The sequence below is a fragment of the Xyrauchen texanus genome, chromosome 19 (genome assembly GCF_025860055.1).
Source record: "Xyrauchen texanus isolate HMW12.3.18 chromosome 19, RBS_HiC_50CHRs, whole genome shotgun sequence".
Classification (NCBI taxonomy): Eukaryota; Metazoa; Chordata; class Actinopteri; order Cypriniformes; family Catostomidae; genus Xyrauchen; species Xyrauchen texanus.
The window spans coordinates 9,550,154-9,572,682 of NC_068294.1; the positions used below are offsets into that span (position 1 = coordinate 9,550,154).

The 22,529-nt window shown below is 37.8% G+C and overlaps 3 protein-coding genes across 3 annotated transcripts; 1 reads left to right on the top strand and 2 right to left on the bottom strand.

Moving 5' to 3' along the window:
• Positions 1 to 35: 35 nt before the first annotated feature.
• On the top strand, positions 36 to 3,818 carry LOC127660193 (thiosulfate sulfurtransferase/rhodanese-like domain-containing protein 2). The gene is made up of 9 exons (XM_052150309.1): positions 36 to 360; positions 827 to 1,098; positions 1,208 to 1,316; positions 2,449 to 2,571; positions 2,689 to 2,794; positions 2,909 to 3,027; positions 3,129 to 3,287; positions 3,357 to 3,495; positions 3,586 to 3,818. Exons 1-9 carry the CDS (start codon positions 229 to 231, stop codon positions 3,816 to 3,818), a joined length of 1,392 nt encoding a protein of 463 aa, XP_052006269.1. The 5' UTR covers positions 36 to 228.
• A 33-nt stretch (positions 3,819 to 3,851) lies between these two features.
• Positions 3,852 to 9,442, bottom strand: atp6v0e1 (ATPase H+ transporting V0 subunit e1). The gene is made up of 4 exons (XM_052150310.1): positions 9,184 to 9,442; positions 8,724 to 8,771; positions 4,487 to 4,618; positions 3,852 to 4,357 (listed from the first exon to the last, which is right to left on the bottom strand). Exons 1-3 carry the CDS (start codon positions 9,285 to 9,287, stop codon positions 4,525 to 4,527), a joined length of 246 nt encoding a protein of 81 aa, XP_052006270.1. The 5' UTR covers positions 9,288 to 9,442; the 3' UTR covers positions 3,852 to 4,357; positions 4,487 to 4,524.
• Positions 9,443 to 11,206: 1,764 nt separating this feature from the next.
• LOC127659383 (60S ribosomal protein L26-like) lies at positions 11,207 to 15,698 on the bottom strand. Its single transcript, XM_052149171.1, has 4 exons — positions 15,601 to 15,698; positions 14,844 to 15,016; positions 14,412 to 14,552; positions 11,207 to 11,378 (listed from the first exon to the last, which is right to left on the bottom strand). Exons 2-4 carry the CDS (start codon positions 15,009 to 15,011, stop codon positions 11,250 to 11,252), a joined length of 438 nt encoding a protein of 145 aa, XP_052005131.1. The 5' UTR covers positions 15,012 to 15,016; positions 15,601 to 15,698; the 3' UTR covers positions 11,207 to 11,249.
• Positions 15,699 to 22,529: the final 6,831 nt, after the last annotated feature.

Below are 22,529 nucleotides of genomic sequence, written 5' to 3' on the forward strand. Positions count from 1 at the left end.
GCTGCGTCACCGGACACACGTGGTGTCGCTGTGCGTCTCGTTATTTCTTCCGCGGGCAGGACGCAACAGTCTTTTTAATCATTTGTATTAATATATTTGGGTATTTAGTGAGTTATTCGGGAGAAGCGACATACATTGCATGAAAATACTGTTTAAAAGATGTGTTTTAAAAACACATCTGATAGAAAATGTTTGTTTTTCTCTCAAAAATAGTTAGTGCTGTATATAATGGCGCGTGACAGCTTCACTGAGAGTGTGCTTGTAAATTTGGATGTTGAAAGTCTTGGACCTGAGCTCCTTAAACGAGACAAACCCGACTTTTCAACAACCAGGAAATTGTACTCGTGTGTAAAGAAAAAGGTGAGATTATCATTTTAAAATCACATACATTGTTTAGAGTATTTACAAAACACTCTCATGCAGAAATCGTCAGGATTCGTACGACTTTTCTAAATTTGGCTAATTCGTATGATATCGCGTGACTGCTCGTTTGAATTCCTACGACTTTCACTACAGACAATGACGTCGCTGGGCATAATTTCCATCAAATACATAGGCAAATTACTTGCTTTTGTCACACATAACAGCTTCCTATCATGTTTACAAACTCTACTGATTGGTTAAGTTTGGGTAAGGGCATAAAATAAGCATGTGCAGAACTTGCGCTTAGTTCCGCATTAAACATCAGGACATTTGCACGTGTTGAAGTCCTACAGTTTATGCAGACAGCATCGTGCGAGACCATACGAAATAGCCAACTCATAAGATATGTACGAATTTTCATATTTCTGTGTTTAACTGTATTACTTTTCCACCCTGGTTTTAGACATTCGCTACATTTGTGGCATCCAAGAAAGTAGCCTGTGAACGCATCTCCCCAGCTCTTTGGCTTTGCTGTGGAAAGTCATTCGAAGAGTCATCATCCATTCACAAACATGTAGCCAGTAGTCATGCCAGTGAGATTCACCAGCTCACCACTGAGACGCTGGACGTGATGCTGCAGCAGACTGACAGCGAAGATTCAATGCAAGAGTCCATTCAAGATATCTCATCCTGGATCCCTGATACAAGCCAAGTTTCAGACGATGATCTGATCAGGTAGTTGCATCGCAAGATTCAGATATCATCTGCCAAGTAGAATTAGGATGATAATGTGCTTTTTATATGAAGATAATTTTATGGTTTTCATGGAGTTGATCTCTTTTAGGGGCCCAGGGGAAGTTCTGCTGTATTACTACTACTGCCAGTTAAACAATCCTCAGGTCATTTGTCAGTGGCAGAAAGAGCTCTGTTCAAAACTTCAGCTTACAGGCAAGGTAACTTAAACATTAACTTAACTAATGAAATCCATATAAAATAGACTTTGACATAGTGTGTGGGTATTCAGTGCATAACATGTCCATTTTGAAACTATGTTGATTACAAAAAAAATAATAATAATTTAGACTTGTCTGTCGTTTATTTGAAGGAAAAAAATAAAAAAATTGAGGTGACAGTAAGTCGCTTACAATGCTAGTGAATGGTGGCCAGAACCTTGAAGCTCAAAAAGCATTGTGACAAGTCACAAACTCTCTTTGAAGGAAACAAGGTCCAGGTGAACTGTCAACGTAAATCTTTTTAATTTTAACACAGGTTGGCTTTTCAGCTTAACACATAAATGAATGCACACATCCACACTGCTGCGTGCAACTCTCTCTCCTCAAGTGGTCTGGATTACCTCTTATCCCACTCCAGCTCTCACTGCAACACAGAACATCTGTTAGAGATAATTTCCCACAGGTGTCAATCCTTACCGTTCTTCCTATCCTGGCCTCACTCACTACAGACATCGCTTGGCCACGCCCCCATCACCACAAGCATGTAAAGGCAGCATAAATGTAACTGATCTTTGAGTTACATCTTGGTCTGTTCTCATTAAAAATCGATCTAATCGCATCAGAAAACATGGAATTAACCACTGAAGTCCTCTGGATTACTTTTATGCTGCCTTTGTTTTTTTGGAGCTTCAAAGTTTTGGTCACCATTCATTGTATGCACCTACAGATCTGAGAAATTCTTCTAAAAATCTTAATTTGTGTTTGGCATAAGATAGAAAGTCGTCAAACACATCTAGGATGGCATGAGGAATGAAAATTCTCTCATCATTCACTCCATAAATTATGAGAGAATTTTCATTTGGGTGAACTTTCCCTTTAACTTGTATTGAACCCGGAATATTAATTTGTACCGTAAATGAATGTTTAAGGGAAAGTGTACATTTTACTTCAGGTCATGGACCTTGTCACTGTTTCTAGATTTTTCACCATTTTTAATTAGCTGCATACATGGTAATTATAATAGAATTAACTATGTTGTGTAAAATAGTTTTAGATGGAGCACAACATATGTCAACACAAGATATGGTGACTAACCATGTGTTCTTATTTTAATGGTTCTCTTTTTCCACAGATAAGAGTAGCTACTGAGGGTATCAATGGTACTGTTGGTGGCACCAAAACAGCCACATATCTTTATATAAAAGCAATGCTTTTACATCCAGCATTTAAACTGTTGCAAATACAGGATTTCAAGGTAAAGAAATCTGTGCTACATCCCACATGGCAACTGTCCAAAATAACATTAATTAAATGGACAAATGAGAGGCAAAAGTGCTTTTCATACTATGTGAATCACTGATTTTTCCCTCAGAGAAGTAAAGGAGGTGCAGAGTGCTTTTCTGATCTTAGGGTTGGTGTCTACAAAGAAATTGTCCCTATGGGTGTGGATCCAGATGACATCCCTTTCAGGATGGCGGGTAAGGGAAACCCTTTTTTCAATTATTCAATAATGAATAATTTCTTTAAAACATTCATAAAATGTATGAATCTGTGTGTACGTATATTGAGATGAACAATATTTTATGCAAAAGGAATACATTTGGAACCAGAAGAATTTCATAAAGAAGTGAAGGCCCTCATTGAAAATAAGTCTGCAGCAGACAGTGATACAATACTGTTGGACTGCAGAAACTTCTATGAGAGTAAAATTGTAAGAATCTCTTTATTTGGTTAAGAAAGTCAAGTATGTCAGAACTTTATGTATGTTACTGATAATAGTTCAGTGAAAAACACGACACTCTCTGTTCTCAGGGTCAATTTAGTCAGTGTTTGGCCCCTGACATCCGGAAATTCAGCTACTTCCCAGACTATGTGGATAAGAATCTGGATCTTTTCCAGGACAAAAAGGTTCTGATGTACTGTACGGGGGGAATTCGCTGTGAACGCGGGTCAGCTTACCTTCGATCTAAAGTAAGTTGAAATGCAAATGATTTAACAAATCTTGAATAAACTTGCGCAGACTTATGAAGCCATTTTCAGAATGTCTGCAAGGAGGTGTACCAGCTTAAAGGTGGCATTCACAAATACCTCGAGCAGTTTCCTGACGGCTTCTACCGTGGCAAACTCTTTGTGTTTGATGAACGCTATGCAATCGCGTTCAACAAGGACATCATCTCGGGTGTGTAGTGCAAGCTTTTTGTGCTTATTCACATTTCAAAAGTCCTAATATCAATTAACCGACTTTACATGAATTGTCTTGTTTCCCCAGAGTGCAGATACTGTAGTTTCCCGTGGGACCAATATCAGCTGTGCTCCACGGACTTCTGCTGCCAGCTAGTACTGTCGTGCACCACCTGTAGAGAGAACGGTCTGACAGCCTGCTGTCCCGTGTGCCAAACTAAAGAGCAAAACCACAGCGACGGCTCCTCTAATGGGACTCCTCATAAAGAGGAATGTGAATGCACAATGTCACGACCCCGAATCCCTAAAGACACGTTATGACAAATCCAAACTTGGTATAATCAAGATCAGATTTGATATGGTTTGGCAGTCATCTCAGATTGTCTGTGTGATTTTTAAAGCCATTTTTTAACCAATTTGCCTCTTTAATGCTTTTAATGTATCGGTGTAACTTTCTCCAGCAGATGAAGTCGATATAAAGTGTTGCACCAATTAAACTGTGCTTTTAAAAAACTGGACACAGCTGTAAATCATGAAAAAAAACATTTCCTCTCCTCATTCATTTATTTATTTTACATACAGAATCATACAAATAAAAAGCTAGTCTAACGATCATGTAATTTAACACTGCACAAAGTACAATACTCATAAAACAAAAAAGGCAAAGCATTTATTGGCTTCTTTCCTTGAACATGAGCTCAAATAAATATATCAGCACAAATCATATTCCACAAACAGGCATTTGGTCGTCATTCTTCAGAGAACAGCATGTAAATCTTGAATCGAAAGGTGTTTTCCCTTGTAGAGAAAGCGACGGCGAAATGTTCTCTTATTTTTGGCAATCTACAAACTTCCAGCATCTGCAGAGGGTAAAGAGAATATAGAGCAAGCTAATCAACTCTACAAAATGTGATGTAAAGCTACATGCTCATGCATTTTAGTACAAAGTTAAATTTATTTTGGTAATCTGAATGTTTATTCTAGTTTACCTGGTTTGTAAAGGGACCAATGAATCCAGCAATAGACCCTATGGCCAGTGATAGAAGAGGTACCAGATGGTATCATTGCTAAGTGTTGGTCCAAGCAATGGGTTCAGCTGTGCTAGAATAGCTATAAGCCAGCTAAAGCAAAACCAACAGAGTGAAAAACATTACAGTATTTTACAAGACATTACAATAATACGCAAAAAAAAAAAAAGTTGTATTTAAATTTTTTTTATTTATTTATTTTTTAAATAAAAAAATACGATTAACGGGGGCCTGGATAGATCAGTGGTGAAGATGCTGGCTACCACCCCTGGAGTTCGCTAGTTTGAATCCAGGTATATATATATATATATATACACACACACACACACACACACATACAGGGTTGGGGAGATACGGAATACATGTAATGGTATTACATATTTAAAATACAAAATATAAGTAACTATTTCACTAGTTACAATTGAAATCGTTGGTAATCAGAATACAGTTACATTAAAAAAAAAGTATTTTGATTAAGAGATTACTTTCCATTTTATTGAATATTTTGTTATGTAATATTTTGTGCATTCAGTTGGGAAACATTTATCCATATAAATGATGCGATCAGAAAAAGTTTTTGATATTTTCTCTTGTTTTAGAAACAACAGTGCATAAGATATTTAGTCTTTTTTCAGATAATGTATTTTTAACATCTGTCTTATTGTACAGGCAGATTTTACTTATTGAATTATTTATAGTCAAGAGAAGTAAATAAATCTGCCAGTGCTGAAGAAGTAATCCAAAGTATTTAGGTTACATTACATTACTGACCTTGAGTAATTTAACAGAATATGTTACAAATTTTCAGCATGTATTCTGTGGTGGAATACATTTCAAAAGTAACCCTCCCAACCCTGTGCATGTATAATATATATATACATACACATACATACACATACATACACACACACGTTCAAAAGTTTAGGGTCACTTACTCTTCCTCTACTATTATTCTAAAATGTGAAAAAAAGAAAATCATCAAAACAATGGAATAAAATAAATGGAACTACGGGAATTATGTTGTGACTAAACAAAATAAAATAAAAATGCATTAAAATGGTGTTATATTTCAGCATCTTCAAAGTGGCTCTTAACTCTTGACATTTTCTCAAGCAACTTCTTGAGGTATCGCCCTGGGATGCTTTTTAAACAGTACTGAAGGAGTTCCATCTATGTTGGGCACTTTTTGGCTTCTTTTCTTTATTATTTGGTCCAAGTCATACATTTAAAATAAAAACAATTCAAATTACATTTTAGTTTTATAATTAAATATATTAATATGTTGGCACAATTATATTTTTGTCTACAAAACTAAATTTCAAACATTTAAGCTTATGGCTTCAGAACAAAAGATTTTTAAGATCAGGAGAAACATTTCAGGCAAGTGACCCCATACTTTTGAACGGTAGTATAAGTAATTATATATATATATACACACACACTCACCTAAAGGATTATTAGGAACACCATACTAATACTGTGTTTGACCCCCTTTCGCCTTCAGAACTGCCTTAATTCTACGTGGCATTGATTCAACAAGGTGCTGAAAGCATTCTTCAGAAATGTTGGCCCATATTGATAGGATAGCATCTTGCAGTTGATGGAGATTTGTGGGATGCACATCCAGGGCACGAAGCTCCCGTTCCACCACATCCCAAAGATGCTCTATTGGGTTGAGATCTGGTGACTGTGGGGGCCATTTTAGTACAGTGAACTCATTGTCATGTTCAAGAAACCAATTTGAAATGATTCGAGCTTTGTGACATGGTGCATTATCCTGCTGGAAGTAGCCATCAGAGGATGGGTACATGGTGGCCATAAAGGGATGGACATGGTCAGAAACAATGCTCAGGTAGGCCGTGGCATTTAAACGATGCCCAATTGGCACTAAGGGGCCTAAAGTGCACCAAGAAAACATCCCCCACACCATTACACCACCACCACCAGCCTGCACAGTGGTAACAAGGCATGATGGATCCATGTTCTCATTCTGTTTACGCCAAATTCTGACTCTACCATCTGAATGTCTCAACAGAAATCGAGACTCATCAGAACAGGCAACATTTTTCCAGTCTTCAACTGTCCAATTTTGGTGAGCTCTTGCAAATTGTAGCCTCTTTTTCCTATTTGTAGTGGAGATGAGTGGTACCCGGTGGGGTCTTCTGCTGTTGTAGCCCATCCGCCTCAAGGTTGTGCGTGTTGTGGCTTCACAAATGCTTTGCTGCATACCTCGGTTGTAGCGAGTGGTTATTTCAGGCAAAGTTGCTCTTCTATCAGCTTGAATCAGTCGGCCCATTCTCCTCTGACCTCTAGCATCAACAAGGCATTTTCAGCCCACAGGACTGCCGCATACTGGATGTTTTTCCTTTTCACACCATTCTTTGTAAACCCTAGAAATGGTTGTGCGTGAAAATCCCAGTAACTGAGCAGATTGTGAAATACTCAGACCGGCCCGTCTGGCACCAACAACCATGCCACGCTCAAAATTGCTTAAATCACCTTTCTTTCCCATTCTGACATTCAGTTTGGAGTTCAGGAGATTGTCTTGACCAGGACCACACCCCTAAATGCATTGAAGCAACTGCCATGTGATTGGTTGATTAGATAATTGCATTAATGAAAAATTGAACAGGTGTTCCTAATAATCCTTTAGGTGAGTGTATATATATATTATACTATAGTATATATTATACTATATACGTATAATATGTGTATATACTATAGTATATACACATACTATAGAGGTCTTCTTGCTAATAACATTTAATAACTGCATAATTCTCTTTGAAATAGCCTGTATATAATTCCTATATTGGCTTAATTTTGTTTTAACTTTGTCTTCTAACTCTGCAGGTCCAATACGGGGTGATATGTCACTTTTACCCTTAAAGTCTCTAAATACATAAATCAGGCATATGCGGTATCGTTTGAAATCAGGAATATGAAATTTCATAGATAATTATCACTTCTGCATTTATGTTACATAAATTAAAGGCCTGAAATAATTTGAGTCAAAAATCAGCACCACCTAGAAGTTATGTGGTAGAAATATGAATATAAAGGTCTTTCAAATAGCATGTAAATAGACAAATCATATATCAAATAAAAGCTCTCATTCTCAGAAATGTAACTGTATAGTTTATTATGTTGTCATAATACCAGTTTGAAAGATTTTCAAAAGAATCAAAGTTAAATGTGATATCTGTAAAGCATCAAATACAAACTTCTATTTTATGTGCCGATCACTGCTGCTGTAAGCCTCAAATAGCTAAAAAATATTATATATCTGCTTTTACCTTAGGCAGTTTTCTTAGAAATGAGCCATTTTGTACTTGTCTGTGAGCTTGCTTAGTTGAATAATACAATGTTATATCTTGGATGTCCAGAACAAAATATGTGGTCCAGCTGGAGAAGCATGCTAAACAAATCATCAGAAATATCCGTTATCGACTATATACATCATCGCAAAGGGGAGGATCTCAGCTTTCTAGATTGAGCTTCTAGTCCACTCAGAGGCCGAGATATTCAATGAAACAATGGTGGTGGTGCATGATTAGAAAAATAGACTGAATGTCTATGGACGAACACATTTATGAGGGCTAAAATACTCTAGAGCGCCACCTACATTTCAGATTCAGATACATTTTGTGATGGAGAGTGATAGAAGGAAAAAAGTGAGTACTTACTGCCATCTGGTGGAATAAAATAAGACTGTTTGGCGGGAGATGGAGTGAACAGAATTACATGCTTACAAATTAGGAAGTAAAAAAAAATGTAGACCATTTTTGGCAATTAGTCCACAATATGTGTAAATGGTAAGCTTTTAAATTTGAGTGTGAAAATTGCAGGCAGCAGTCCGAAAATGCCCCAAGACACTTACATTAATAAATATACATTTCCCCCAAATAAAAATTACATTGAATAAAAACTGAAAATGCCCAACTTCTATTATTATAATACCAAAAGTTATATCATGCATAACTTTTTTTGGCAAGCACTGCCTCCTTATGGCTGCTTGAATAAAACACAATCCTATTTCTTCAAAATACTAAATAATTCACAACAAAGGGACAGTAGAGCCATATTATGGTGTGTAACATACAAATACATTTAAATGCATTCATTTGTACGTGTAACTAAAGATAATAACTTTAATATATATAAAACATGAAAAATATTTGAAAGGAAATGTACTTACAACAGGTAGCAACAAACTGCAGTCAGTACCAACATGGTCACAATGACTCTAATGAGCAGAAAATACAATGTTAACTAATGATATTTTATTAACACGATGTATACAAATTAGCACAAAAAGTCAGCTGGGACTTTTACGTTTCACGACTAACCCCTCTGTCACATGATACATCCAGCTCAAAGACAGAACTATTTCAGAAAAACACTGTATTTTCGTAATTTAATGGTTTTCCTATATCCATGCAAGTCAGATCACAAACTTTGCTTGGTTTTGGTGCTTATTTGGCTCTTCAAAAGTCTTAAAACAACTGTATTATGCTTAAACTGACTTATCTACTAAAACTTGTTCTTTTTATAAAGTCTTTACCAGGTCTCACACTTTCAGTGTTATACAGCATGTCTTTGACATATATATGATATTCAGTCAATTTTAGTTAATGGAAATGCTAATGTTTCCTTACCCTCGATTCGGTCCTTTGGGAATAAAAAGCGGAATAACTCCACCAACAAGACCCCACAAGACAGTCATAACTGATACAGCAATCACGAAAGATGTGCTCGCCATTATTTAATCTATGTATATCGAGGTTTATGAACTAATTTTCTGTAAAACGACTAAAGTTCAGCAGACTCCACGACGCTCTCGCTCGACTGCTGTGTGGACGGTGATGATCACATGACTGTCCACAGGCCGTAAAGAGAAGTTACAGACTTGACTGATGATGATGATGGCTCACCTCCTCTGCACTCACACTGTGGAAAATACAGATCAAATTAATACCGCCTTCTTTTGGTACTGCTGGTCTTGTCAGTGTCACTTTTATTTAATCTACATTGGAGTCACATGAGCCTTTTCTCCAGCACGTATTATTAAAAATGTAATCTCACTGGCATATCACATTGTAAAAAACAAACAAAAAACAATTAGTGCAAATCTGATCATTACAATTCATTTGGGGCAATTAGAATCAGGGAGTGAACCATCAGGTTGACAAGTTGCCAGAAGTTTATGTAGTTCCCTGTTTAAAATGTCTGTGAAGAATGTCCCTGCGTACATTTTTCCACCTATGAAGAAACAATGTATTGCTCAAACTGTGCTTGTCCCTTATGCTGTGAACGCACATGATCTGACGAGACTGACTTTTCGATCATGTTTGGGGTCGCAGAGACCTAAATGCTTTATGTGCATTTAAACAAAAAAAACATTAAAATGAATATTCCCCCCGGAAGCATTAACCCTCCGTTTTACTACAAGTTTAAGGAATAGTTCACCCAATTTTTTTTTATTCTCTCATCATTTATTCACCCTCATGCCATCTCAGATATGTATGACTTTCTTCAGCTGATTCATTAAATTAATCCAGTGGTTTAATATCTTCAAAAGTGATATGTCCTGTACTTACTGTACAATCCTACTGTAAGTACTTCCTAAATAGTACTTATTGTAGGATTGTTCATGTTCTTAATTCCTCCAGGACTCACACATCTGTACATTACCATACAATGATGGGCTGTTTTCTTATGTTGAACCCAGTGGTGCGTGATGTTGATTTGCTGTTGCACTGATATTGTTTTTCTCTCAAAGTCTTTATTGTATGTTATTATTGTTGTGAGCTCACAGGGAAAAATTCCAAACTATGTTGTTTGGCAATAAAGTATTGATTGATGATAGGTGTGGGGGCGAAATATGTTTACTATAAATCTCCACTTTCACCTCTGAAAGTCATGTGTGATACCCGAAAGTGGAGATATACAGTAAAAAGGATTTAAGCATTGATCAACTTCTCACCCACATCAATCATTGCACTTCAGAAGATAGAAAGCACACCCACTGGAGTCTTATGGATTACTTTTTGTGCTTTTGGGACCATCAAAATGATCACCATTCACTTGAATTGAAAGGACCAACAGAGCTGAAATATTCTCCTTAAAATATTAATTTGTGTTCAGCAGAAGTTAGTCATACACATCTGGGAGTAAATGAGATCATTTAAATGTTTCAGAACTGTGAATTTTGTTTGGGGCCTATTTGACCCAAAAACACATCTTAGAAAAATACAATAAAACAAACCAAAGTAAACAACGGACAAGATGGTTTTTCTTCTACTACACCAATCAGGGAATCCTAGTGTATGAAAATTCACTGCATTTCTTTAACTTTTATCCTTGCAGTCTCCTAGACCACAAAAAGTAGTATTACATTACCATGTTAATTTGAAGAGTTTAAAAACAGTTCACATAAGACTATTATTGGTTACTAAGTATCAGGCTGATACTTTAATGCAAAGTTTCATTAATCAAAGGTCTCTCGCAGACCCAAAACAGAACATGGTGGTCTAATAAAATAAGATAATTTAAAGACACAGCACTGTCTTGTATGCTTTACCATATTACAAGTGCATACACAATTGAGCTCAAACCTAAAATACTTCTACAGTTTAAGTACAATTTGTGAAATCCCACTCTCAAAAGAACCACAAAATATTCATGTTTTTAACAGTCTTTTATTGATAACAAAATCATAATTTCACTCCTGCATTTTCTCAATGGTCTCCTCCTTGTATTTGCCCTTCTCCTTATTGTCCTGTCGGGACTTGGACTTGCGCTCAAGGATCTTCTTGCGATCCTTGTCAAGCTTTAGCCTGGTGATCACCACCTGGAGGACAAGATTTTTTTATTGGATTAAAAAGTCCACAAAAGTGCAAATAAAACAGCCTGAAGAACCAGTCAGTCAAATATAATTGCATATATCAGCTCTAACAACACAGGTAAAACAGCCCAGATGCACTGTAATGCACAGTTAAAGGGATGGTTCACCCAAAAATGGAAATTTTCTGATTTACTCACACCCTCATGCTATCCCAGATGTGTATGACTTCTAAAAATCTTTGTGTTCAGCAGAAGAAAATTTCAGCTCTATAGGTCCATACAATGCGAGTGAATGGAGATCAGGTCTTGGAAGCTCCAAAAAGCATTAAGTCAGCATAAAAGTAATCCATATGACTACAGTGGGTGAAAGCAGACCAAAATTTACCTAATTTTTCACAGTACATATCGTTATTTCAGTCTCTAGACACTATCACGAATTTCAAGCTTCATTACACTTCCTAATGTTTGATACATGCACAGAGCGCAAGATGGCACCACAGGAAGTGTAATTCAGCTTGAAATCAAGATCACAAAGGAGACTGCTGTCAAGATGTAAAGAAAATTTGTTAATATTTTGGTCTGTTCTCATACAACCCCAACTGGATCAATTCAGAAGACATGGATTAAACCACTGGAGTCTGATGGATTCCTTTAATGCAGATTTTGTGCTTTTTGGATCTACAAAAGGCCCGATCACCATTCACTTGCATTGGACCTACAGATCAGAGATATCCTTCTACAAATATGTGTGTTCTGCTTAAGTCATACACATCTGGGATGACGTGAGTAAATGATGAGAGTATTTTCATTCCATTAAATGCAGCCATTTGTCTGTCCTTCTTGCAGATGATTCCATATTAACAAAGCAGTTAATAAAATAACTGACATTTCTGATCACAAAAAGGGACTTTATAATAAGCACAAACAGGGCTAATACCTGTTCAAAGTTATAACATCTCATTAACAATCTGTAACTCTAAACAGATCATCTGGATATGCTCAGACAACCATCTGTACAATCTAGGGAACTATGCTCAGATAAAGGAACATAAATGTGTCAGCGATCACACACTGGACAAATGCCCTTTCATCGTTTTTGTCAGGAAGACTGGCAACACAAGTTAATCCAAAGCCACTGGCTTTGATTGGTTTATATGTAATGAAATTGGAGTCAGTATTTACTTAATAAACCATATAAAACTACAGAAGTATTTAGTGCGCTGCTACCTGTTAGATGCTTCAACCGCACACTAACCGACAGATCTATATAATCTCACAATATTTGTCAATTTTGAGAACAAGCACATGCAATTGTCTGATTAACAGACTGGTTATCTGCCCCTCGTGGAAAAACTCTATTGGCAGCCAAGTAAATCACTATTTTGTCTTCTCAGTTTCATAAGATTTAAGAGTAAATATTCTGTAAGTTCATTTTTAGTCATTTTGTACACATCTCACTTGCGGTGATTTAGCATGGGAGATCAGGGCCTTGCATTGACATGCGTTTTGGGTGATCGCTAACGGACTGCACTTGGCCACATTAAATGACAGGTGTAAATACACCCAAGACACATTGTTGTCGGATCACTGAACCACATCCAGAGGTGGCCAGGAACGGATTCTGATCACATTCAAAGAAGGTGTACATGCACATACTTTTTTTAGTTATCTGGACACAACTCTGCAAGCATTTAATTTTGTGATAAGTAGGGCTGGGACAACGCGTCGACGTCATGCGCGTCGATTCGTCGGACCCAAAACAAAGATGGCGGCGCCGGCGAGTAGTGCAGAAGTGCAAGACGGCATGTACTCGTTCCTATTAAGTATGGGAATTCTTTAATTTAAAAGGAAACAATTCTGTGATATGTCGTCTTTGCAAAATGGAGATGGCCTTCCATTCTAGCACCACGGCAATGCACCAGCATCTGAAGAGGCACCACCCGGGAGCAGCTGCAGATGACAGAGCACCGTAAGTTTTTTTTCAACTCCCCACTTTGCACTCGATGTTGGAGTAGGCTATAATACGTTGTCGACACCTAAAGTTTTCAGCTATAGCTATTAATAATGCGCTTATAGCTATGAATGTCGTGAAAAATACATAGAGGACACTGACAACGCTGACAGACAGGACCAAGCAGGTAACATTTAATAAAGTCTCAACTTTCAAATTTGGTCATTCAAAGAAAATTAAACCATAAATAGGCCTACTATTTTGTGGCTCTTTAATGTGTCGTGACAGATTGCCTCAGTTAAAGCTGCTCGTGAACCGATCATCTTTTCCTTGGTTAATTTATAGCATCAAATAGGCTAAACATGAATGTAGCCTACATCAGAAGGACTGTTGTTTTAACCGCGAAAAGATGTCAGTACAGTAGCCTACAATCCATTATTCAAATTCAAATCCACCGACGTTAATCTTCTCTCTCCTGACTACTTTGTCGGACAAAAATGGCGTATGATTGATTGATCAGATCGCCAGTCAATCAAACTCCCGGCAAATGTTTTTTTTTTTAAAACATTTTATACACCCCCACCCCCGATGAAACCGGTATTACCGGTGTTGTCACAAGTCGATTAATCGAAATCGAATCGGACTGAAAAAAATAAATCGCTAGATTAATCGTTTATCCCAGCCCTAGTGATAAGGTTATGCTAGTCACCCGATCTTAAAATGCTGGGTTGCGGACACTTTCCTTTTTCTGTTAATTCAGCCATCACAATGTTAAAGACAAAACAGATACTTGAAATCTTGTCACCCGAAAAATGAACAATGTCCCTTTCATTATTCCATTGGAATATCTCGACTCGCTCCTTAAATCAACACACGCTTGCGTGTTTCAGATGAGAATCATAATTAGCACTTACAAAGTGCAGAATGCAAGATGAATATCTTTTTTAAAATTAGCTATAAAACAGAATATTTCCAGACAACCTGCACCATATTTAACAAATATTAGTCTAGCATATTTTTTTCCTTATAAAGAAACAAAGAAAGAAAAAAACAAAAAACAAAACTTCTGTAGATATAACAGTCCCTTACCTTGCTGGGGTGGATGCCAACATGTACTGTGGTGCCATTGGCCTTCTCGCGCTGCACACGCTCGATGTAAATCACATACTTCTTTCTGTAGACCTGGACAACTTTGCCAATCTGTTGGCCTTTGTAGTGTCCCCGGACAACCTGATGAAAATAAGCAAGACAAGTTAAATGGGCCAGTAAGATGACCATATTTCTCCCTTTAGATGTACACCACTAAAGATGCCACTAAAAGCATTTTCACTATTCAAATGTTACAGACACAGCATCTCCACAAATGTATAGATTTGTTTACAGCACAAGTCCAAAACTACTGATCTTGCCCAAAACAACTAGTGAAACAAAGACCACGTCTAAACTAAAGCGATTATATTTGATCACATTTTAGTCATTTTAACAGTGATCGGGTTGAATAAATTGGCAATGCCACCTCACCTGGACCTCATCGTCCTTGCGGATGGGCACGGACCTCACGTTGTATTTCTGGCGAAGCTCTTTGGACAGAGGGGAGGACATGATCTTCCTGCGGACGTGTGAAGGGGCATTGAAATGCCTCTTGCGGTTCTTGCGCCGGGAAGAGGTCACAAATATATTGAGCTTCATGATGGCTGCAAATAATAGGACACAGTTCAAACTCAACTCCAGACAAATGATCAGATTAAAATCAAAAAATGCCTCTTACATCTGTCCTACAGAAGTGATCCTCAATCGTATCTTTTTGGACATGAGAACACAATAATTCACATTACTTTAAGTAATGCGGTCGTGCTGTCCAAAAACAATAACACCCTATTAATTTAAAAACATGTGCTTTCACGTCATGTACAGCATTTCGTGTATAGCATTGAGCGACATATCAGTCAAAACCACTGACAACATAGTCACATTTTCAGAGTTTCAAGAGTGATTGAGCGAGAACCTGTGCCACTTAATGAAACGAATTTACAGTCTTGTTTAGTGATGCAAATATTGCTAACGTTACTCGCACGGGACAGGCCAGAGCACTTACTGCAGACACTGGCTAAACTTAGGCGAATCTAACGTAATTCTTTACTGTGTGGAAGAAATAGCACTCCTAAATTAACGATAGTGATATTGTGTCACGATAATGTGTGTTTTAACATTTAAGGGACCCAAAATCCACATGGATGGCAAAGGATGTTTGTGAAATGCTTTAGCAATCTTTGCTTACCCTGACGCTTGTCGCTATGGCCGCCGAAAAAGAGACTTTGAATCTACTTCCGCTAGAATTAGTTGTAGAGCAAATCTCGCGAGATCACGGTGGAAAATGGGATTTCGGTGGCGGTGTTGACCTCTTGTTTCTTGTGTGAACCATAGCATTTTAAAAATCTGTGATGTCCAAAATCTGGAATTAATTTTTTTTAAATAATAATAACATAATAATCGGTGCAAAGGATAACATTTACATATTGGAGATTCAAAATAATTTGAACGGTTACTAGTGATTTCTTTAACATTGGTCATTTACTATAACTGCATAAAACAAATAGGCACAGCAAAAGTGAAAATTATGTATTTTTGTATTAAAATGGCCTTTCTATATTATACAAAATACAGTGTGATGAAACTTAATATCAACGAACAAAAACCTGTAAACAGACATAAATTAGAAGAACTACTCAAAATAAAAACCCAACTCCCTCCAAAAACTACCCAGAAATATAAATATTACATTATAATATTATTAGACTATATATATATATATATATATATATATATATATATATATATATATATATATATATATATATATATATATATATATATATATATATATATATGCATCTGTGTAAATAATAAATACACTGATCAATTGTCACACATTATACATACATTTCTGCATATACATGGCGAAATTATTTATTTTTCACATATCCCAGCTAAGCTGGGGTCAGAGTGCAGGGTCAGCCATGATACGGCACCCCTGGAGCAGATAGGTTCAAGGGCCTTGCTCAAGGGCCCAACAGTGGTGTCTTGGTGGTGTTGGGGCTTGAACCCCTGACCTTCTGCGTAACCCAGAGCCTTAACCACTGAGCCACCACTGCCCTAATTGAAATTTGGTTTTCAATTCACAATTGTTTTAGATAGAATTATTCTATAGTCTATACTGTATTTAACACAATTACATCAGAAGTAACTGTAATTAAAATACTGAAAAATTAAGAGTAATCTCTTTTCTTTTTTCAATGAAAAAGTAATTTAATTACAGTTATTAATTACTTAGTAATGCATTACACCCAACACTGAGTATATGACACCATATTCTTGCTATGTGGAGAATCAACAAATGGCTGATGAACTGAATGTATTTTACTGCACACCCGTTCCCCGCTCTTATCTACACTTCACTTCACTTCACACACACCAACACCTCTTGGAACCCCCTCCCCCACCCCATATGGAGTTAAAATGATGATGTATATATTTGCAAAAAAAAAAAAAAAAGTACTGCAAAAGACAAAGCTGTGTTTATTTGCAAAAAAACAATGTATGTTGTAAATGAAACCCAAGAATTGAGATCCTTTTTTAAATCTGCAACATACTTTTGGCATAAAAGGAGCATGCGCAGTTTACATGCACCATGATGCCTGCTAACTTCAAAACAAGCGGACACGATCAGCAAAAAATGTCACTTTAAAATGTTAAACTTTGTCTCATTTTCTCTAATTTCTAACCAAGAATAATTTCACTTAAGGTTAAAAGCTGAAAAAAATTTTTAGAGTAAAAATCCTGGTTACATTGCATTTGTGTCATGTAGCTTTTTAGCTATCACTGGCTTGTGTCTAGGTTTTTAAAAACTATTCAGTTGTCAAGTACATAGATCTTCATATCAACACTGTAGGTTTAACACTGCACTTGGACACCAACTCTTTTTTTTAAAGAGAGGGAAATACAATGACCACATTTGTGAATTAACTCCAATTTGAGATAAATTAACTCTGAACTCATAAACCTTTCATTAACACTACAGTTTTAACTCTGGTAAATTTGCTGTGTGTATATATATATATACATATACAACAGTTAGTTCCGGTCCTCAAATCTGATTGGACGAGAGACGTTCCATGAGCACTGATGGTCTGACAGGATTAGCACACACTTCAGTGTGTATCACTCCACTTGTGTTCGTGCCATTCTAAACTAAGGCGTAAGAGCAGTGCATATCTGTAAGGAGTTACTGCCTTTATTTTTGAAATTACATATGTTAGCCAGCAGGTTGTGGCAAAAGATCATTTTTGTGTGTAATATGAGCCAGTTGGTGACGTAAAGTGAATCCGGTAGCCATTGTTTATGTAACCGGCACTAGTCGCCCTGCTCCGAAAAGGACTCAAACCGGCATGGGAGGCGGGTGCACTAACAAGGAGGCTAAAGGCTACAGCCTCTAGCGTCAGTCGCTAGTGCACCTCTTGGAGAGTGAGGTTTACACACTGCACAGCTATCTACCAGCTGGCTCCCGTTTAATTTACATAGAACAGCGCTCTGTGATCGTTCGTATTACCACTACATTACTGAAGCTAGGACATTGTTTTAAACGGCTTTAAATTAACAATTAAGGCTCATTGCAGCTGAGAGACACGAAGGACTGTTTGATTACAGAACTCGAGGTGCTTACAGAGTTTCCACATTGCATACACACTGTTTAAAAATGGCGGAGGACATCGCTGTTTCTATAGTGATCGACTTTTGCGCGCCCACCATGAAATAGGGAGAAATACCCCCCCTTGGACAGCTGAGAAAGCTGACCTTCAGAAAGCTGACTGCATATGTGCTTGGGAGTGGCAACAGATGATAGCACGCTCTCCATCTCTCTCAAACACACACACATATCCACACACAAAGACACATAGACATGCACACACCCATCAATCCATCATTGTTTATCCAATAACTTGTTAGAAACAGCACAAGCCGTGATACTATTTCTGAAGTGAACTTTTTGAATTACTAACGGAGGTTTGGATGCATCATTTGTTTTGAACCAGTAATGGCAGATTCTGATCCTAGCGTAATAAAGTAGTTCCATGCAAAAATGTGTTTTTATGACCTTAATCGTTTTTTCCAATTTTTTTTTTAAATGCAATTGTTCATTGAACTGTTGTATATAAGCAATATCACACTTGCAATTGTGCTATATGGCCCTACATCAGCACTGCTGTACTTAACTAGACACTCAGCCTGCAGCCAAATCACAGCAGTGCTGATGTAGGGCCATTTAGCATGATTGCGATTGTGATATTCCTTAAATATATATATATATATATATATATATATATATATATATATATAAACTCAGCAAAAAAAAGAAACATCCCTTTTTCAGGACACTGTAGATTAAAGATAATGTTAAAGATAAATTTGTCAAAATCCAAATAACTTTACAGATCTTTATTGTAAAGGTTTAAACCAGGGGTGCCCACACGTTTTTGTGTGATGATCTACTTTTAAATGACCAACTCAATAAGATCTACCAACTAAAAACACAGTTTCATTTAAAATAAGAAAATGCTTGTTGGGACTACTGCATGTATCCCTACATGGAATTCATCTTCTAATTAATAAAAAAAAGTTGATGTCATTCAGTTTTAAAACTAAACCCAAAACACCTACAGCACAATAGATTACAATAGCCAGGGCATTTCCCTTATTCTGATGACGAGTAAATATTGACCAGGCCAGGTTTTGTTTAATCAGTTGCCACGACAACTAGGTTTGCGCATATGCGCCTTCCAAGGACTTCTGAAACAGAGCGCGAAATTGCGATGATAAACAAAACCTCGCCTGGTCAATATTTACTCGTCAAGTGCAAGTCAGACAGAAACTAAAAGAAGGAAAGACATTATATTTATTTGTATTAAAATGTAACGAAAGTACATTTAAATTTTGTGCGATCTACCAGCATTGCCTTTGCGATCGACTGGTAGATCGCGATCGACGTATTGGGCACCCCTGGTTTAAACAATGTCTTCCATGCTTGTTCAATGAACCATAAACAATTAATGAGCACGCACATGTGGAATGGTTGTTAAGACACTAACAGCTTACAGACGGAAGGCAATTAAGTTCACAGTTATAAAACCTTAGGACACTAAAGAAACCATTCTACTGACTCTGAAAAACACCAAAAGAAAGATGCCCAGGGTCCTGCTCATCTGCGTGAATGTGCCTTAGGCATGCTGCATGGAGGCAAGAGGACTGCAGATGTGGCCAGGGCAATAAATTGCAATGTCCATACTGTGAGACACCTAAGACAGCACTACAGGGAGACAGGAAAGACAGCTGATCGTACTCGCAGTGGCAGACCACGTGTAATCAACACCTGTACAGTACATCCATATTCGGTACATCCGAATATCACACCTGCGGGACAGGTATGGGATGGCAACAACAAATGCCTGAGTTACACCAGGAACGCAAAATCCCTCCATCAGTGTTCAGACTGTCCGCAATAGGCTGAGAGAGTCTGGACTGAGGGTTTGTAGGCCTGTTGTAAGGCAGGTCCTTACCAGACATCACTGGCAACAACGTCGCCTATGGGTTCAAACCACCTTCGCTGGACCAGACAGGACTGGCAAAAAGTGCTCTTCACTCACAAGTCGCAGTTTTGTCTCACAGCGGTGATGGTCGGATGAAGGAATGAGCATTACACCGAGTCCTGTACTCTGGAGCGGGATTGATTTAGAGTAGGACGGTCTGTCATGGTCTGGGCAGTATGACACAGCATCATCGGACTGAGCTTGTTGTCATTGCAGGCAATCACAACGCTGTGTGTTACAGGGAAGACATCCTCCTCCCTCATGTGGTACCCTTCCCTACAGGCTTGCCCTGACATGACCCTTCAGTATGGCAATGCCACCAGCCATACTGCTCGTTCTGTGTGTGATTTCCTGCAACACAGGAATGTCAGTGTTCTGCCATGGCCAGCAAAGAGTCCGGATCTCAATCCCATTGAGCACGTCTGGGACCTGTTGGATCGGAGGGTGAGGACTAGGGCCATTCCCCTCAGAAATCTCAGAGAACATGCAAGTACCTTGGTGGAAGAGTGGGCTAACATCTCACAGCATGAACTGGCAAATCTGTTGCAGTCCATGAGGAGGAGATGCACTGCAGTACTTAATACACCAGATACTGACTGTTACCTTTGTTTAGGGCACATTATTCCATTTCTGTTAGTCACATGTCTATGAAACTTTTTCAGTTTATGTCTTAGTTGTTGAATCTTTTTATGTTCATACACATATTTACACATGTTAAATTTGCGGAAAATAAAAGCAGTTGAAAGTGAGAGGATGTTTCTTTTTTTTGCTGATTATATATATACAGGTGAAACTCGAAAAATTAGAATATCGTGCAAAAGTTCATTAATTTCAGTAATTCAACTTAAAAGGTGAAACTAATATATTATATAGACTCATTACAAGCAAAGTAAGATATTTCAAGCCTTTATTTGATATAATTTTCATGATTATGGCTTACAGCTTATGAAAACCCCAAATTCAGAATCTCAGAAAATTAGAATATTACATGAAATCAATTAAAAAAAAGGATTTTAAATACAGAAATGTTGGCCCTCTGAAAAGTATAATCATGCATATGTACTCAGTACTTGGTTTGGGCCCCTTTTGCATTAATTACTGCCTCAATGCGGCGTGGCATGGATGCTATCAGCCTGTGGCACTGCTGAGGTGTTATGGAAGACCAAGATGCTTCAATAGCGGCCTTCAGCTCTTCTGCATTGTTTGGTCTCATGTCTCTCATCTTTCTCTTGATAATGCCCCATAGATTCTCTATGGGGTTCAGGTCAGGCGAGTTTGCTGGCCAATCAAGCACAGTAATACCATGGTCATTGAACCAGGTTTTGGTACTTTTGGCAGTGTGGGCAGGTGCCAAGTCCTGCTGGAAAATGAAGTCAGCATCTCCATAAAGCTTGTCTGCTGAAGGAAGCATGAAGTGCTCTAAAATGTCTCGGTAGATGGCTGCGTTGACTCTGGACTTAATAAAGCACAGTGGACCAACACCAGCCGATGACATGGCTCCCCAAACCAACACAGACTGTGGAAACTTCACACTGGACTTCAAGCATCTTGGATTGTGTGCCTCTCCATTCTTCCTCCAGACTCTGGGACCTTGGTTTCCAAATGAGATGCAAAATTTGCTCTCATCAGAAAAGAGGACTTTGGACCACTGAGCAACAGACCAGTTCTTTTTTTCTTTAGCCCAGGTAAGACGTTTGACATTTGAAGCCCATGTCCAGGACCCGCCTGTGTGTGGTGGCTCTTGATGCAGTAACTCCAGCCTCAGTCCACTCCTTGTGAAGCTCCCCACACATTTGAATGGCCTTTTCCTGACAATCCTCTCCAGGCTACGGTCATCCCTGCTGCTTGTGCACCTTTTTCTTCCACACTTTTCCCTTCCACTTAACTTTCTATTAATGTGCTTTGATACAGCACTTTGAGAACATCCAACTTCTTTTGCAATTACCTTTTGAGGCTTTCCCTCCTTGTGGAGGGTGTCAATGATGGTTTTCTGCACAACTGTCAGGTCAGCAGTCCTCCCCATGATTGTGAATTCAACTGAACCAGACTGAGAGACCATTTAAAGGCTCAGGAACCCTTTGCAGGTGTTTAGCTGATTAGAGTGTGACACTTTGAGCCTACAATACTGAACCTTTTCACAATATTCTAATTTTCTGAGATTCTGAATTTGGGGTTTTCATAAGCTGTAAGCCATAATCATGAAAATTATATCAAATAAAGGCTTGAAATATCTTACTTTGCTTGTAATGAGTCTATATAATATATTAGTTTCACCTTTTAAGTTGAATTACTGAAATTAATGAACTTTTGCACGATATTCTTATTTTTCGAGTTTCACCTGTATATATATACACACAAACACAACAGTTGGTTCCTCGAATCTGATTGGACGAGAGATGTTCCATGAGCACTGATGGTCTAACACTTCACTGTGTGTATCACTCCACTTGTGTTTGTGCCTTTCTAAACTAAAGTGCAAGAATAGTGCAGATGTGTTAAGAGCTACTGTTTGTCTTTTTCTTTTTACATTATATATGTTAGCCAGCAGGTGGTGGCAAAACTTAAT

Bases quoted from the DNA above. Each gene is read 5' to 3' on its own strand.
- LOC127660193 (XM_052150309.1), top strand. From the start codon at position 229: ATGGCGCGTGACAGCTTCACTGAGAGTGTGCTTGTAAATTTGGATGTT. The intron at 361-826 runs GTGAGATTATCA...CCCTGGTTTTAG, and splicing joins ACTCGTGTGTAAAGAAAAAG to ACATTCGCTACATTTGTGGC. The intron at 1,317-2,448 runs GTAACTTAAACA...CTTTTTCCACAG, and splicing joins AACTTCAGCTTACAGGCAAG to ATAAGAGTAGCTACTGAGGG.
- atp6v0e1 (XM_052150310.1), bottom strand. From the start codon at position 9,287: ATGGCGAGCACATCTTTCGTGATTGCTGTATCAGTTATGACTGTCTTG. The intron at 8,772-9,183 runs GTAAGGAAACAT...TCTGCTCATTAG, and splicing joins CCCAAAGGACCGAATCGAGG to AGTCATTGTGACCATGTTGG. The intron at 4,619-8,723 runs GTAAGTACATTT...GTTTTGCTTTAG, and splicing joins GCAGTTTGTTGCTACCTGTT to CTGGCTTATAGCTATTCTAG.
- LOC127659383 (XM_052149171.1), bottom strand. From the start codon at position 15,011: ATGAAGCTCAATATATTTGTGACCTCTTCCCGGCGCAAGAACCGCAAG. The intron at 14,553-14,843 runs GTGAGGTGGCAT...TATTTTCATCAG, and splicing joins GCAAGGACGATGAGGTCCAG to GTTGTCCGGGGACACTACAA. The intron at 11,379-14,411 runs GTAAGGGACTGT...CTTGTCCTCCAG, and splicing joins TTGGCATCCACCCCAGCAAG to GTGGTGATCACCAGGCTAAA.